General features: G+C 64.3%; 1 protein-coding gene across 1 annotated transcript; it reads right to left on the reverse strand.

Moving 5' to 3' along the window:
• On the reverse strand, positions 1 to 13,063 carry PLXNA3 (plexin A3). The gene is made up of 32 exons (XM_008068707.2): positions 12,447 to 13,063; positions 11,571 to 12,110; positions 10,924 to 11,106; positions 9,753 to 9,881; positions 9,582 to 9,682; positions 9,173 to 9,296; positions 8,936 to 9,092; positions 8,756 to 8,855; positions 8,385 to 8,499; positions 8,054 to 8,254; positions 7,748 to 7,844; positions 7,426 to 7,616; positions 7,197 to 7,342; positions 7,009 to 7,129; positions 6,764 to 6,900; positions 6,487 to 6,657; positions 6,171 to 6,264; positions 5,849 to 6,088; positions 5,636 to 5,779; positions 5,328 to 5,562; positions 5,102 to 5,244; positions 4,767 to 5,023; positions 4,565 to 4,631; positions 4,328 to 4,474; positions 4,091 to 4,250; positions 3,838 to 3,941; positions 3,561 to 3,657; positions 3,160 to 3,350; positions 2,700 to 2,869; positions 1,318 to 1,530; positions 1,018 to 1,168; positions 1 to 162 (listed from the first exon to the last, which is right to left on the reverse strand). Exons 1-32 carry the CDS (start codon positions 13,038 to 13,040, stop codon positions 67 to 69), a joined length of 5,616 nt encoding a protein of 1,871 aa, XP_008066898.1. The 5' UTR covers positions 13,041 to 13,063; the 3' UTR covers positions 1 to 66.
• Positions 13,064 to 13,349: the final 286 nt, after the last annotated feature.

Here is a 13,349-nt window from a genome sequence, read left to right on the forward strand (position 1 = left end):
GGCCGCTCCCCTGGGCGGGAGGTCGGCTCAGGACTGAGAAGCCCCCTCCTCACCGATTCCGCCAGCTCAGCTGTTGCTGGACACGAGGCAGATGATCTGTTCCAGCTTCTGGCGCAACTTGTGCTTCCGACAAGAGGGATCTCGGTCCAGAGCAGTCAGAATCTGGGGAGGAGGGGCCCCTGGAACTGGGCTGTGGTGGAGGGGCCGATCCTCCTGGGCAAAGCCCTCACTTCCCGCCGGGGCCTTCCCACACACCTTGGCCCCTCTCTCCTTCCCCAGAGACCCTGGGTGCAGCTCAGGGTTCATTCAGATCTCTGGCCTCTGAACACACCCACCAGCCTCTCCTGGACCCCACGTCCCTCCAACGCCACAACGTTCTTCTCCCAAGGGTGGTCTACACTAGTTGTCCCCTTCTCATTCGCCATCCCTCCTAGCCCCCCCCCCCAAGCTTGTCCTCCCCGGTCTCCTCTGCAGGTTCTGCCTCCTTTCCCACCTCTGTCACAGGGTCCAGGCCCTCGTACCCCTCACAGCCTCTCTGGGGAGCTCATGCTACGGGGCTTTCAGTGTCATCTACTAGGTCAGCAATGTATATTCCCAGCCAAGAATACGTCCTGAAGTCCACACTGCTATGTCCCCTGCCTACTGACATCTCAAATCACAAACCCTGCCCTGTGTGCACGGCTGGCTCCGCACGCCACCGGGCCCACCTTGTCCCCTGTGCCCATCCCTTTGGGTGCTCAGGCCCCTTCACTTTTGCCCAGTGGCAACTTGTGCTCCAGCCAATGGCTTCTCTCCTAGGTCCCTCAAATCCCAGCATCTATGGAGAAGATCACCTGTGCTGGCCCTGGGGCCTGGTCAGGGGAGAGACCATTAACAATCTAAGATATGGGCTCCAAGCCCCTTCTGTCCCCACCATCTCTTTTGTGGCACTCCCCAACCCCCACCAACCCTTCTGCCTGTGTCACTGGTGGCACTGTCAGGGTCAAGCAAGTGAGGGACTACAGGGGTGACACGCACCTCCTGGCGGTACTTGGTGACGTAGAAATAGAGCTCGCTGAGCGCACTTAGAACGTTGAAGTCACTGGCGTGGAGGCGGGACTGCTCCACCAGGTAGGCATCCATGTCCTGGTCGCTGATGGATGCCATCTTTGCAATGTCTCGGTAGTACCTGTTGGGACCCTGAGTAGGTCACTTGGGCAGATGTGACAAAAACCTATGCCCCTGCCCTTGTTGCCCCCAGGCCTTCTTCCTGCAGCCTCCAACAGCCCAGGAAGGAGAAGCCTGTGTGCCCCATCCCCACGGTAGGGCGGGGCCCACCTCTCCACCCAGCTCTTGTAGTTGGGGATGTCCTTGGCATAGAGCAGCTTGTTGGAGGGCGAGTCCTTGCCCAGGCGGTGCTCGGACGTGGAGCAGGAGTCCATGAAGGTCTGGGCCACCACCGACAGGCAGGCGTCCGTGATGCTGTTCTTGTGGATGTCGAACACGAACTGCGGGTTCTTGATCACATTCACCCAGAAGCGCAGGGGCAGGCTGCACAGAGGGACACACCTGAGGCCCCCTCGTCGGCCCTGTGGGCCCCTCCCCCCCGCTTCCCTGCACGCCTTGTTCCTGGATGGCTGGCTCACGTCTTGTCCAGAGAAGGCGAGCGACATGTTCTGGGTGAACAGCCTTTTTCTCCAAGCTTCTGCTGAACTTCTGCTCTCAGTAGCTCTTTTTAATTTTTATTTATTTATTTATTTATTTTTTGAGTCGGAGTCTCACTCTGTCGCCCAGACTGGAGTGCAGTGGCCGCTCCCAGCCACCGCAGCCTCTCCTGCTGGGCTCTGGCGATCCTTCCGCCTCAGCCTTCCGAGTAGCCGGAATTACAGGCGCGCGCTACCACGCCCGGCTGATTTTTTTATTTATTGTAGAGATGAGGTCTCGCTGCCCAGGTGGGTCTCGAACCCGCGGGCTCAGGCAATCCCCTCACCTCAGCCTCCCAAAGGCGCGGGATTACAGGCTGAGCCACCGAGCCCAGCTGCTCTTTTTTATTTTTAATTTTCTTTTTTTTTTTTGAGTCAGAGTCTCATTCTGTTGCCCAGGCTGGAGTGCAGTGGCACGCTCATGGCCACTGCAGCCTTGACCTGCTGGGCTCAGGCGATCCTTCCACCTCAGCTTTCCAAGTAGCTGGAACTACAGATGCATGCCAGCACACCCAGCTAATTTTTTTATTTATTGTAGAGACGAGGTCTCACTAAGTTGCCCAGGCGGGTCTAGAACACCTGGGCTCAGGCAAACTTTTTGCCTCGGCCTCCCAAAGTGCTGGGATTACAGGCATAAGCCACCGCACATGGCCCCTCAGTAGCTCTTAACCCCCTCTGCACTTTCACTGTCCAATCACCGGGGCCAAGCCACCAGCACCCCTACCTGGTGCAAGACCCTGAAAGGTGAAGGGCCACATCTCAGAGCCCTTACCACCCTCGCCCACCCTCATCACCACCCTCATCCCACCCACCTGAGCGCCCAGCACAGTCCACCTCGGGAATCACACTCAGTCGCCCTCTTGGCTTGATAGTGCACCATCCTCTCCTGCCTCTATGACTGCTCCAGTCCCTGCCAGTCACCCTGGCCCCACGGGTCCTGGCTCTTGGCAAAGCCACTAGCCTCTTCCACCCACTCATCCCTGGAGGGGCCACGAGCAGCGCGGCATGGGGCAGTACCAGTTGCTCTTCCAAGTGTGGCGCACGTCGGGGTCGCTGATCTGGCGCTGGTCGGCCTGCTCATCCAGGAAGTCGAACATGTACTTGATGGCCAGGGGCAGGGCCGAGCCCCGGTGTGCGGTGCTGAACACTGTCTCGAAGAGGTCATCCACAAATTTCTGCAGTGTGCCCTGTGTGGGGACAGAAAGCGCACAGGCCATGAGGGAGCCAAGTCAGGATGTCCCCAAAGCAGGATAGATGAAGGCAGAAAGACTTGGCAAAGAGCGGGGCTTCCCGGCAGGGCCAGTGGCCCGAGACAGACCGAGTCTTCACTTCAGGCTGGGAGTTCCTGGAGCCAAGGCTCTGAGAAAGACTCATGGGACCCAGATGAGCTGGAGCCCCTCCCCAGGAGGGCCAGGCCGCCCTCGGGGCAAGGCCAGGCTGGGAGCAGAGGCCAAGGTGGCAAGTGGCAGACCCACACCTTGGTGGCCAGCAGCCGTGTCAGGTAGATTTCTGAGACCATCTTGCTGCCACGGTCCCCCTCTCGGTGGTCAGCGTGGTCATGGTTCTTCACCAGGTGCCACAGCTTGGTGCCCGTCTCCTGGTCTGGCGTGATCATGGGTGCCCGCGAGCGGAGGCTGTCGGGGCTGCTGGCTGTGCGGAGCAAGCTCTCTGCAGCAGAGAAGAGGTGTGGCCGCCATCAGCCTCCTGCCCCACTCTCTCTGGGTCCCTGTCGCCTGTGGGGGGCCCACCTGCTCTTGCCGGCCCGCCCTCCCCCTGGACTCTACAGACCCGGAGACGCCTGAGGGCATGGCCTGGAGTTCCCTGGGACAGCTTACACAGCCTTGAAGAGCACATGGCTGCCATGCTGAGGGCACCTACCGTAGCGGCTGAGGGAGCGGGTGAAGGTGAAGGAGTTGGCCATGTTATAGGCAGACACTTGTTTGGGCACCAGTGCCACCAAGGAACCATCTGTCACCTGCAGACCCCAGAGACAGAGGGGGGCAGCGCAGGAAGCCAAGACGCCAAGGAGCCACCGTGACCCACCCAGACCCTTCCATGTGCTCATGGGTAGCACCCACGGCCCGAAAGGGAGCCCGTGAGTGCAGGGTCCTGGCTCCCAGAGGGCCCGGGGGGCAGTGGGCCCCCAGCCCCTCACCTGGTAGTGGGCCAGTGAGTTGACCCTCTTCCAGTCACACTCGATCTTGGTGGTGACATCCTCATCCTGGAGGATGATGCGGGCCATGCGTCCCTGGCGCCATTCTGTGGGCACAGACAGCCCTTGGCATTCCCCGAGACTCCAGCCCACTCCCCTTAGAGAACAAAACTCAAGAGGCAGCGAGAGAGCGCCTGCCGAGGTCACCGGTGCAGGCAGGGGTGAGTAGGGCTGGGAGGAGAAGGCAGGGCCTCACCCAGGTCCATGTCCTCAGCTTTGGGGCGCTGGGAGTACGGGATGCCCTTGTACACTGTGTCCAGCAGCTTGTCTTTGGCCTGTGTGATGCTGTCGCAGTTGAGAACCTTCACCGGGACCTGGGCACTGCCTTCATTCTCTGGGCACACGCAGTGCAGGGTCTAAGAAGAAAGGGGACCCCAGAGTCAGTTTGGTGAGGCCTCCTTCACACCCACGACGCATAGCTGCCGGCACTCACCAGCGTCTTATAGTCGATCTGCTGCCGGATGAGTTTGTCTTCGCTCAGGGAGTAGCGCGCCTCACCCGTGATGGCGTCGATCGGCCCCTTCTCCATCTGCTGTTTGATGGCGCAGTAGAGTAGGAAGAGCGGCTCCCCCGCGCACTCCTGCAGCCGGGCGGGCGCACAGCTTGCTGCCTGACGCCAGCCGGCTGGTCCTCCACGCTTACCTCCCCACCGCCCACCCGCCGGGCGCACCTTCAGAAACTTATGCAGCAGAAACGTGAACCAGTTGGTCAGCATCTTCTCCGCCACCGACTCCGTCCTGGGGCAGGAGAGAGGCAATCAGGCCCACGCCTGGCCAGGGCGGGGCTCGGGCAGAGGGCGGGGCCGGGCGGGACGGGGTGTGGCCTGGATGGGAGAGGGGCAGGGTGAGGGCGAGGAGGTGGGCCCGGAGAACCTGCGCAGTAGCAGCTTGGGGTGGTTCTTGCTCTCCAGGTTTTTCTCTATGAGGTCCGCCAGCAGCTGCTTGAGTAGACCAGTGGCATAGTCGAGGCGGCTCTGCAGGGCCACCATGGTGAGCGAGGCCACAGTGCCGCGGTCCCGCATGGAGAAGCTGCTCTGGGCCTCCAGCGTGTGGATGAAGGTGAGCACGAAGGCGCGGCTGTGCAGCAGCTGCCCGAAGAGGCGCAGGGCCTTCTCCACGTTGGGGGGCGTCTGTGGGGAGCAGGTGGGGTCTCAGAGGGTGGGGTGGCCCTGGGGGGCACAGGGCATGGGCACACCGGGGGGGCTCACGTCTAGCTCCTTGAGCACGGGGTGGGCCTCGATGCCAGGGAAGAGCACGCGCACGGCATAGGTGCGGTAGTCCAGGAACGGAATCTGCACCCCGTCCATATGGTTCGTCAGCTCGTTGATGTCCGTCTGCAGCTCTGCAAAAGCTGGAAGGGGCAGAAACGGGGTGTGAGAGGGATGGGAGGGCGCCCTGGCTCCCGCACCCGCGTCCCGCCCCTGCCTCCGGCACCTTCCTTGCACTCCAGGGCCACGCGGGACTCCAGGTTGTCCATCTGCAGCTGCAGGCGCTTGAGCGTGCGGTCCGCGTCCTGAGTCTTGCGCTTATAGGCGACCAGCACAGCGGTGATGGCCAGCAGCAAGAGCCCGCCCCCGGTGGCCAGCCCCACCATGGCCGGCAGGGTCAGTGCGCGCTCGGCTGTGATGTGCAGTGTGCCCAGCCAGAACTCCAGGCCGCCCACCAGCACCTGCGGGGACAGGCCCAGTGAGCTGGCTCCATGCCCATCCGGCTGCCCTGATGGTCTCTCCGGCCCCACCCACCATGACAGGCTGCCGGCCGGTCTGGGTGGGTGAGTCGCACAGGAGCTGCGTGTCCGAGACGGTGAGTGCACACGGCTGGCCTCCAATCAGCACCGTGTAGTTGAGGCGGGAGCTGCCGGCTGCCGCGGGGATCAGATTCTTGCCCTGGGAGTGGGGGACAAGGTCAGCCGGGGCGCTCCAGCACCCTGCCTCTCCCCTGCCGCCCCTCAGCACCTTCAGCACCACATGGGAGCCAGGCTTCACGTCCAGCACACCGGAGGGTCCTAGCGGCTCAAAGCTGGGGTCAGGGTAGTAGGTGAAGGAGGAGCGGTTGAGGGAGCGGGCCGTCTGCACGTGGTCCAGCAGGAAGCCAAACTCATCGGGGTGCTCGCCCTGGGCCCGCGGCTGCGGCCGCCCAAGGAAGATGCCGGGGGCCTTACACAGCATGGCGGTGTCGTTGATCACCTGGCACGTCTGTGGGAACGGAGATGAACAGCTCAGTGCGTGAGGCTGTGGGCTGCCGAGGTGGGGTGGGGAGGAGGCAGCTGGCACTCACATTGGTGGTCTCGATGCCGCGGTACTTGGCCCGGACCCGTGGCTCCTGGACCGTCAGCAGGTGGGTCCCACTCACAGTGATTGCGGTGCTTCCACTAGACAGAGAGGTGAGGGGGCTTAGGTTCTCCCCACTGCTCCCACTCAGCCCTGCGGAGTGATCAAGGCCACCATGGGATCGGCCAGCAGGTGTCAGGTACTGTGCAGCCAGGGCAGCTCGGGCCCTCCACCAGGCAGGGGCCCAGCAGAGACGCTCAGACACCAACCAGCCCCTGACCCCCGGGTTGCTGTCCAGGTGCCCACTCTCCCCAGGGTCTTACTTGATGATGCTCCAGGTGGGCTCGAGGCGGGTGACAGTGGGGTCCTGAGTGTAGGTGTAGATGACCCCGGGGCTGGAGATATTGGCACGGTCGATGGCAAGCGTGATGGGGGCCCGGCTGGGGCCCAGGGTGGACACAGGTGAGATACACACGATCGCCTGGGCATCTCTCCTGTGTTGGCAAGCGGGCGCTTGGAGCAGGTGGCCCAGAGCCACAGCTGCGGGCGCCCACAGCCCCACCCCACGCCTAGCCCCAGGCTGGCGGGGCCCTGGCCCACCTCACAAACTGGCACTCTCCGTTTCTCACAGTCACCGTGACCCTGCTGCCAGCATCCAGAGATCTGCCTGAGATGGTGAGCCGTGTGCCCCCTGATGCCGGGCCCCGACTGGGACTCACACGGTCAAACGTCGGGGTCTGCGGGAGAAGCAGCCCTGAGGGAAGGGAGGAGCTGGCCCAGGGGAGGGGCACCCACACACCCCAACACTGGGGAAGGCGAAGGGGCTGGAAAGGCCTGCCACACACCACAAAGCTGTAGAGCTGCTCTGATTGCGTGCGGAAGTCAGCAGAGCAGTCGCCCACACAGAGCTCCACCGGCCCCGGCGGCGGGCCAGGCACCAGCGACTCCTCCATCTCGCACACGATCCTAGGGGTCAGAGGGCGTCAGGGTCGGCGGGTGGGCAGGGACCCGGCACCCTCTCAGCCACACTCACCTCTCGGCGCTGATGTACTCAGCCGGGATGGAGTTGCAGCGCACGCCGGCCACCCGCAGGCCCACCTCTCGTGAAGCGAGGCCCAGGTTCTCACCCATGATGGTGACCCGCGTGCCTCCCTCCTTGGGCCCCATGAGAGGGTGGATCTGCAGACAGGATGGGAGGCGAGAGGGTCAGTCCACTCACGGGGGCCCGGATGGCGGCGGGCAGGGGTGGGAGGGGGGCTGACCTGCGTGATGTGGGGGTGGCTGCACCGGGCACCCTTCTGGCTCGGGTGCATCCAGTTGGTCTTGGGGGCTGGGCAGTGGGCCCTCAGCTGGCACCTGTGCTCTGAGACGCACCAGCCGCAGTTGAAGCGGGGGTCAGCCTTGAGGCAGAGGCCGCAGCTGGGCCGCTGCGCCCAGCACTTGTACAGGAGGGCTGCGGGCACAGGGGCACCGTTGATGGAGAGCAGCGGCAGAAAAGTGGGGCGCGCCAGGGCCCCCACACTGGGCCACAGCAGCACCAACTACCTTGGGAGACAGGCTCCGCGCAGCCTGTGCCGCCCTCACCTCGGAAGCTGGGAGGCTTGTCGATGGGGAAATCTCCATCCCACACCACGGAGAAGTCCAGCTCGGCGTCCCCGTGCTCATCGCCTTCGTAGGAGTACTGGGGACAGGGACCCGTGTGGCCCCAGATCGGATGCACAGACCTCCCCGATATTCTTGCCCCCTCCCTCCTTTCCCCAGCTCAGGAGTCCCCAACAGGAGACTCGGAAGGTTCCCACCAGGGCCATGTGAGGCTTCCAGAGCAGGGAGGGGGCTGGGCACAGAAACGAGGGACCCCAGCCCGCCACCGCTGGGGAGGAGGGCCCTCACCGAGGCGTTCTGGCACTGCACACTGCTGCTGTTGAAGCGCACGGCAGGCACGCGCTGCTGCCGCCCCTGGACCCGGACCACACACTCATAGTTCTTCTGCCCTGACTGCGGCTGCGGCAGGTTCTTGGCCCTCAGGGTGAGCGGTTGCACGACGCCAACGGGTATCAGGAGGTCCGCACTGGGCAGGAGCTCAGGGCAGCCCTGGGGGAGCACGCGGTCAGCTCCGCCAGCCCCACCTCGCCTGCAGGAGGCTCGGAGCAACCAAGAAGCCAACCGCACAGAGCAGAGGCCAGCCCCACACAGCCCCGCCCCCTCGCGGCACCCGCCTCACCTCCGGGCCGTGGACCCTGCCCTCCTGGAAGGAGCACTCGTGGGGGTAGCTGGTACACACGTGGCGGTACTTACACCAGTGGCAGGAGTAAGGGCTGCCGACGCAGGACATGCACCTGAGGGGCAGTGGCTTCAGAACCCACAGAGGGGTCGCACCGCCCCTCCCCGCCTCCCAGGGGACACACCGGGAGCCAGTGGAAGAAGGCAGCCAGGGCCTGGCGACAGCCCACATGGCATACTAGGGGACAGAGCACCGTGGGGACAGAGGCCAGGAAGGCCTGACAGCCCCTGAGGGTACCCTGCAGGGCTCACCCGTCCCAGAGCCCCCTTCTGTGCCCGGGGGCAGGGACAAGTGCTGGGCCAGGTACTCACGACCGGAGGACACTACAGTTGTAGAAGACAAAGTCCGCCCCAGCGAACCTCACGCCAGTCTCCTTGGAGAGCAGCTGTAGCCGCACAGTGCGGGTGGCCCCTGCAGCAAGCCCGCGCAGCCATGACTTCTCTGAGGAAGGAGCGGCCCCCACCCCACCCGGACGGCCCCCGTCCACTGACCATGGCCCTTGGTGAGAGCCCGGAGCTCCTGCAGGGAGGGTGACGGGCAGCGCAGCTCGCCAGATGGCAGCAGGACGGCCTCGCTCTCTGCCACCTCCTCGAAGGCACAGCTCACACCCGCGCTGAGGTCGGGCACGTTGCGCACAGCCACAGTGAGCTGGGGGAGGGGGAGGGCTCAGAGAGGGTGCACCCTCTGCACACGCACACCCAGGCCCCAGCACCCTCAGGGCCACTCACCTGCACCCCCGGCGACGTCACAGACACGTTGTTGGGCCGGACCCGCACCTGGACACACTTGCTCAGCTCCCCGGCAAAGCCGTTCGGGGCAGCAGCACCGGGACAGGCCCCTTTACGGCAACACCTGTAGGAGTCAGGCCAGAGCTGGTCCTGCCACTGCCCCTGGAGGGCCCGAGTGGGGGAACAGTGGGAGGCTGGGGGCGACAGTGCCAGGCAACAGCAAGCCTTGGCTTTGTTCCCTGGGCTCCAAGGGACGTCACTCAGCGCGGAGGTTCCGCTCATTAGCAGAGAAAGGGGAGGAGGGAGCGGGGGCCACGAGGGAACCGCTGGGGAGGAGCAGTGGGCAGGGAGGCAGCCGTGGCAGGCTCCCTGGCCCGGGGTCCCCAACTCCCATCCCCGCGGCCCTCACCTGTGCTGCAGCACACACCAGCCACAGTGCGGGTCCCCCGAGCCCAGGCAGGCCGCGCAGCTCAGGTACTGCTCACAGGTCTCCACTGGGAGCTGGCTCACCTGGGGACAGCCGTGTCAGCACCCGGCCGGCCCCTGCCCCGCCACCCACCGCCGCCCACCATGGGCCCACCTGCTTCTCACTCAGGAGGTAGATGTGCCGATGGTCGGGGCTGAAGAGCAGGTCTCGGAGGATGGGGCTGCCGTCCGCCACGGGGACTGTCTCGTACAGGTGGGCGTCCTGGGAGCCGTCGACTCGCACCTGAGCCACAAGACCAGGGCAGAGGGATGCCAGTCTGGCCTGACGCCACCGTCACCCCCACACCCAAGGTATCCCCTTCTCCCAAGGGAGGGTGCCAAGCCAGAAAATGCTCCTGGCAGACAGAGAGACAGAGACTAGTGTTGCCTAAGGTCAGGGGGACGGGGAAGGGGACAGCTAAAGAGGATGGCATTTTTGGAGTGATGAAAATGTCCTGGAATGAGACAGTGGTGATGGCCGCACAACTCTGCAGTAGCCTAAAAACCATCGGACTGGGTGAGTCGTACGGTATGTGAATTATAGCGCAATAAGCTGTTACAAAGGAAAGACAGGTCCCAGGAGCAGAGGGCAGGGCCCCCTTCCCAAGCCCTCCTCTGCCCACCCCCGAAGCAGCTCTTCCCCTCCGCGGAGGGCACTTCATCTACGAGGCCAGCAGGGCAAGATCATCGCAGTCACCCTGAATCCTGTCCCCTTCATGCCAAGCTACCCCAGCCCCAGAGCGGAAGTGGCTGTGGTCCTGTTTCTCTGTCTTGCTTCCTCTGGGCAGAGCTGTGGCCCCAGTGCCTGTGAAAGGGCAGCGGGTAGAGGGAAAGAACATGGGAGGTGGGGGCACAGATCTGGAAAGTTCTCTCCGGAAAGGCAGCGTTTGGGTGAGGCGGGGAGGATGGGGCAGAGTTCACCAGAGAGACAGCAGGAGGCTTGAGGGCCCGGGGAGCTCTCCGGGCCAGCACGTGCGGGGTCATGTCCGCATGTGCTCCCTCATCCGTTCTACTGAGGACCCAGCCCCTGCTTGTGTGGCAGGGAGGCCCCATAACGGGTCTGTGTGTCCCCATAGCCGCAAGAGAATGGCAATTCAGGCCACAGCAGGACCTGGCGCTGGCGAGGGTGGGTGGCCCAGAGGCTGCCTGAGGAGCAACGCCAGCCTCCCAGGGCCGAGCCTGGGAAGTCTCTCTTCCTCAGTCAGCCGTGCCCTGGCCAGGGTGCCCCTGCCATCCCACCTGTCAGAGCTGATCCCCACCCCCACCAGCTGGGGTTCCAGGCCCACCTTCTTGAGACTGCCGCTGCGCGTGCCAATGAACACCACAGAGTGCTGGTGGTAGGTGTAGGCAGCCACACTGGCCATGCCGTCGGTGCTATCGGCTAGCAGGGGCAGCCCCTCGATGACGTGCAGGCCGCCCAGTGGCTGGTTCAACACCAGCCCACAGAAGTTGCCATTGATCTGCATGGGCTGGCGAGACAGATGAGGGTGCGTGAGAGCCACAGCAAATCTCCACTCCCCTCCAGCCAACAAGCTTAGCCCAGGACCCTTTGGGAAACGGGCTGAGGAGGGAGATGGGGGAGACAGAGCCAGGAAGGGAGCGAGGCCTAGGCCTGCAAGACCATCACGAACTCAAGACAGCCGGGGACACCCACAGAAGGAGCAAGGAGGAGCACACTGGGCATGGAGACGGGCAGGAAGAGGCACATGGCGGTCCGCAAGCGAGTGCCGGGCAAGAGAGAGACAGGAGGAAGAAGGAAGGGCAGAGAGGAAGGGAGAGTGTGGGATCCCTGAAGGGGAAAAACGGGTATCAGGGCTAAGGTGCCGCTCGCCGGGCTTGCCAAGCCTGGGATGGGATGGCCAGGCGTCCACCCGGGCCAGGCACCGCAGGCCTGGGAAGGGGCAGGGGGCTAGTGGGGTGCCAAGGGGCTCACGGTGTTGATGCAGGGCAGCTCCTTGTTGAGCAGCCAGGGCAGGGCCAGAGTGCCCTCCCCGCGGTAGCAGGACTGGATGCGGCGCCGGATGTGGGCATTGATATTGCTGAGGGTGAACAGGCAGAGAATGGTCTGCCGCGGGGGGCTGGCCCGGTTCTTCTGGCCCTGGGAGAAGATGGTGAAGAGGACGTCTTCGTCGGCCGGCACGCCCAGGGCCTGGGCCAGCAGCAGGCCGGGCTTGGCCAGGTGGGCGCTCTGTACCAGGCGGTACTCCATGCCGCGCCAGGAGCAGCCGATGGGGAACTCTACGTAGGAGTAGAACTCCGAGTCCCCCGCACACATGCGCACAATCTTGGACGTGAAGAACTTCTCGCCCGCGGTGTCCAACAGCGTCTGCTGGGTGTCCAGCTGCAGCGTCAGAAAGTACACGAAGGAGGCGCTGACGAAGCCATAGATGTAGTAGATGTCGAAGGCCGGGTACAAGGACAGTGTGTCCGAGGGGATCTTGATCTGGGAGGAGACGAACTCGTCCTGGTACACCTGGAGAGCAGGTCACAGTGGGAGTGGAGGGTGCGAGCCTGGCCCAACAGCATGGTCCGCCAGGCTTCCCTCAGGGTCCCCACCTGCCCACCCGGACGAGCGTGGGAGCCAGGCCAGAGAGCCGCAGAGGGCAGGCAGCCAGCCTCCCCGGGGTCCGAGCCCACGCAGCCTAGGCCCCGCCCCGCCTCCCACCCTTAGCAACCTGTATGCATGTCAAACAGTGAGGGGCCGAACATTCCTCTCCTGGGCCAGGGCTCTTCACAGAGGCAGAGCCAGGACAGGCGAAGGGAGCACGGGGGAGGGACAGCAGAGGTCGGGCGGGCAGGGCTCACCCACCAAACTAAACATGTCCGCGCTGTCTTCATCGCCAATGAGCTTGCGGGAGCTCAAGGTGGGGAAGTACTCCGACTTGCCGTCAACAGCCGTGCCCACGAACAGCTTGCTGGGGCCCTGGCCCTGCTCCACGATGACGCCGGCCATGGAGTCGGGCTCCTGGGCCCCCGACAGGTAGTGCTCCTTGCGGTGGTGCGGCTCGCCCAGCTTGAAGAGGTCGTCCAGGCGCAGGAACTGGCAGATGCCCTGCCAGATGCTGCCGCAGGCCACCAGGCGGCGGGCCGCGTAGTCTATGAGTAGCAGCTTATTCACATTGTCCACAGGGGCCAGGCGATGGGCACACACGCGCATGCTGGGGGGTGGGTAGCAGCGCGCATTGTCCTCGACGGGCCCCGTGACGTGGGCACGCAGCTCGGTGAGGTTGGGGGCCAGCTTAAAGACTCGGTTCACTGCACCCACGAACACCTCCCCGGTCACTCGGTGCACAGCCAAGTGGGTCAGCGTGGTGTCGGTCACCACGAAGGCATGGAAGGGCCTGTCGCCCACGGCCCCTGCCACAGTGAGGAAGAGCAGCTGGACGATGCAGACAGTGGGCATGGCCAACAGCTGCACCTGGGACGGGCCTGAGGAGAGACGGCAAGTGGGCATCAGGGGTCTCGGGCGGGCGAGCTGCGCTCCATGCCGCAGAGGGCCCCGGCCGCTCACCCGCCCCATGCCAGAACCCAGATGGTGACCGCGGCTGGAGAGGGGCGGGGCCTCCAGCAGAGCGCCGGAGTGAGCAGTGAGCGGCAGGCGCGGCAGGCTTGGGGGCCATCAATCATCCCTCACCCCCACGCTGGAAAGGAGCCAGGAGGCTTCGCCTCAGCTGGGCCACACCCAAGGGGCAGCAGAGCCAGCCGCTCCGAA

Source organism: Carlito syrichta, unplaced genomic scaffold (genome assembly GCF_000164805.1).
Source record: "Carlito syrichta isolate Samal-C Ts95f unplaced genomic scaffold, Tarsius_syrichta-2.0.1 Scaffold109660, whole genome shotgun sequence".
Classification (NCBI taxonomy): Eukaryota; Metazoa; Chordata; class Mammalia; order Primates; family Tarsiidae; genus Carlito; species Carlito syrichta.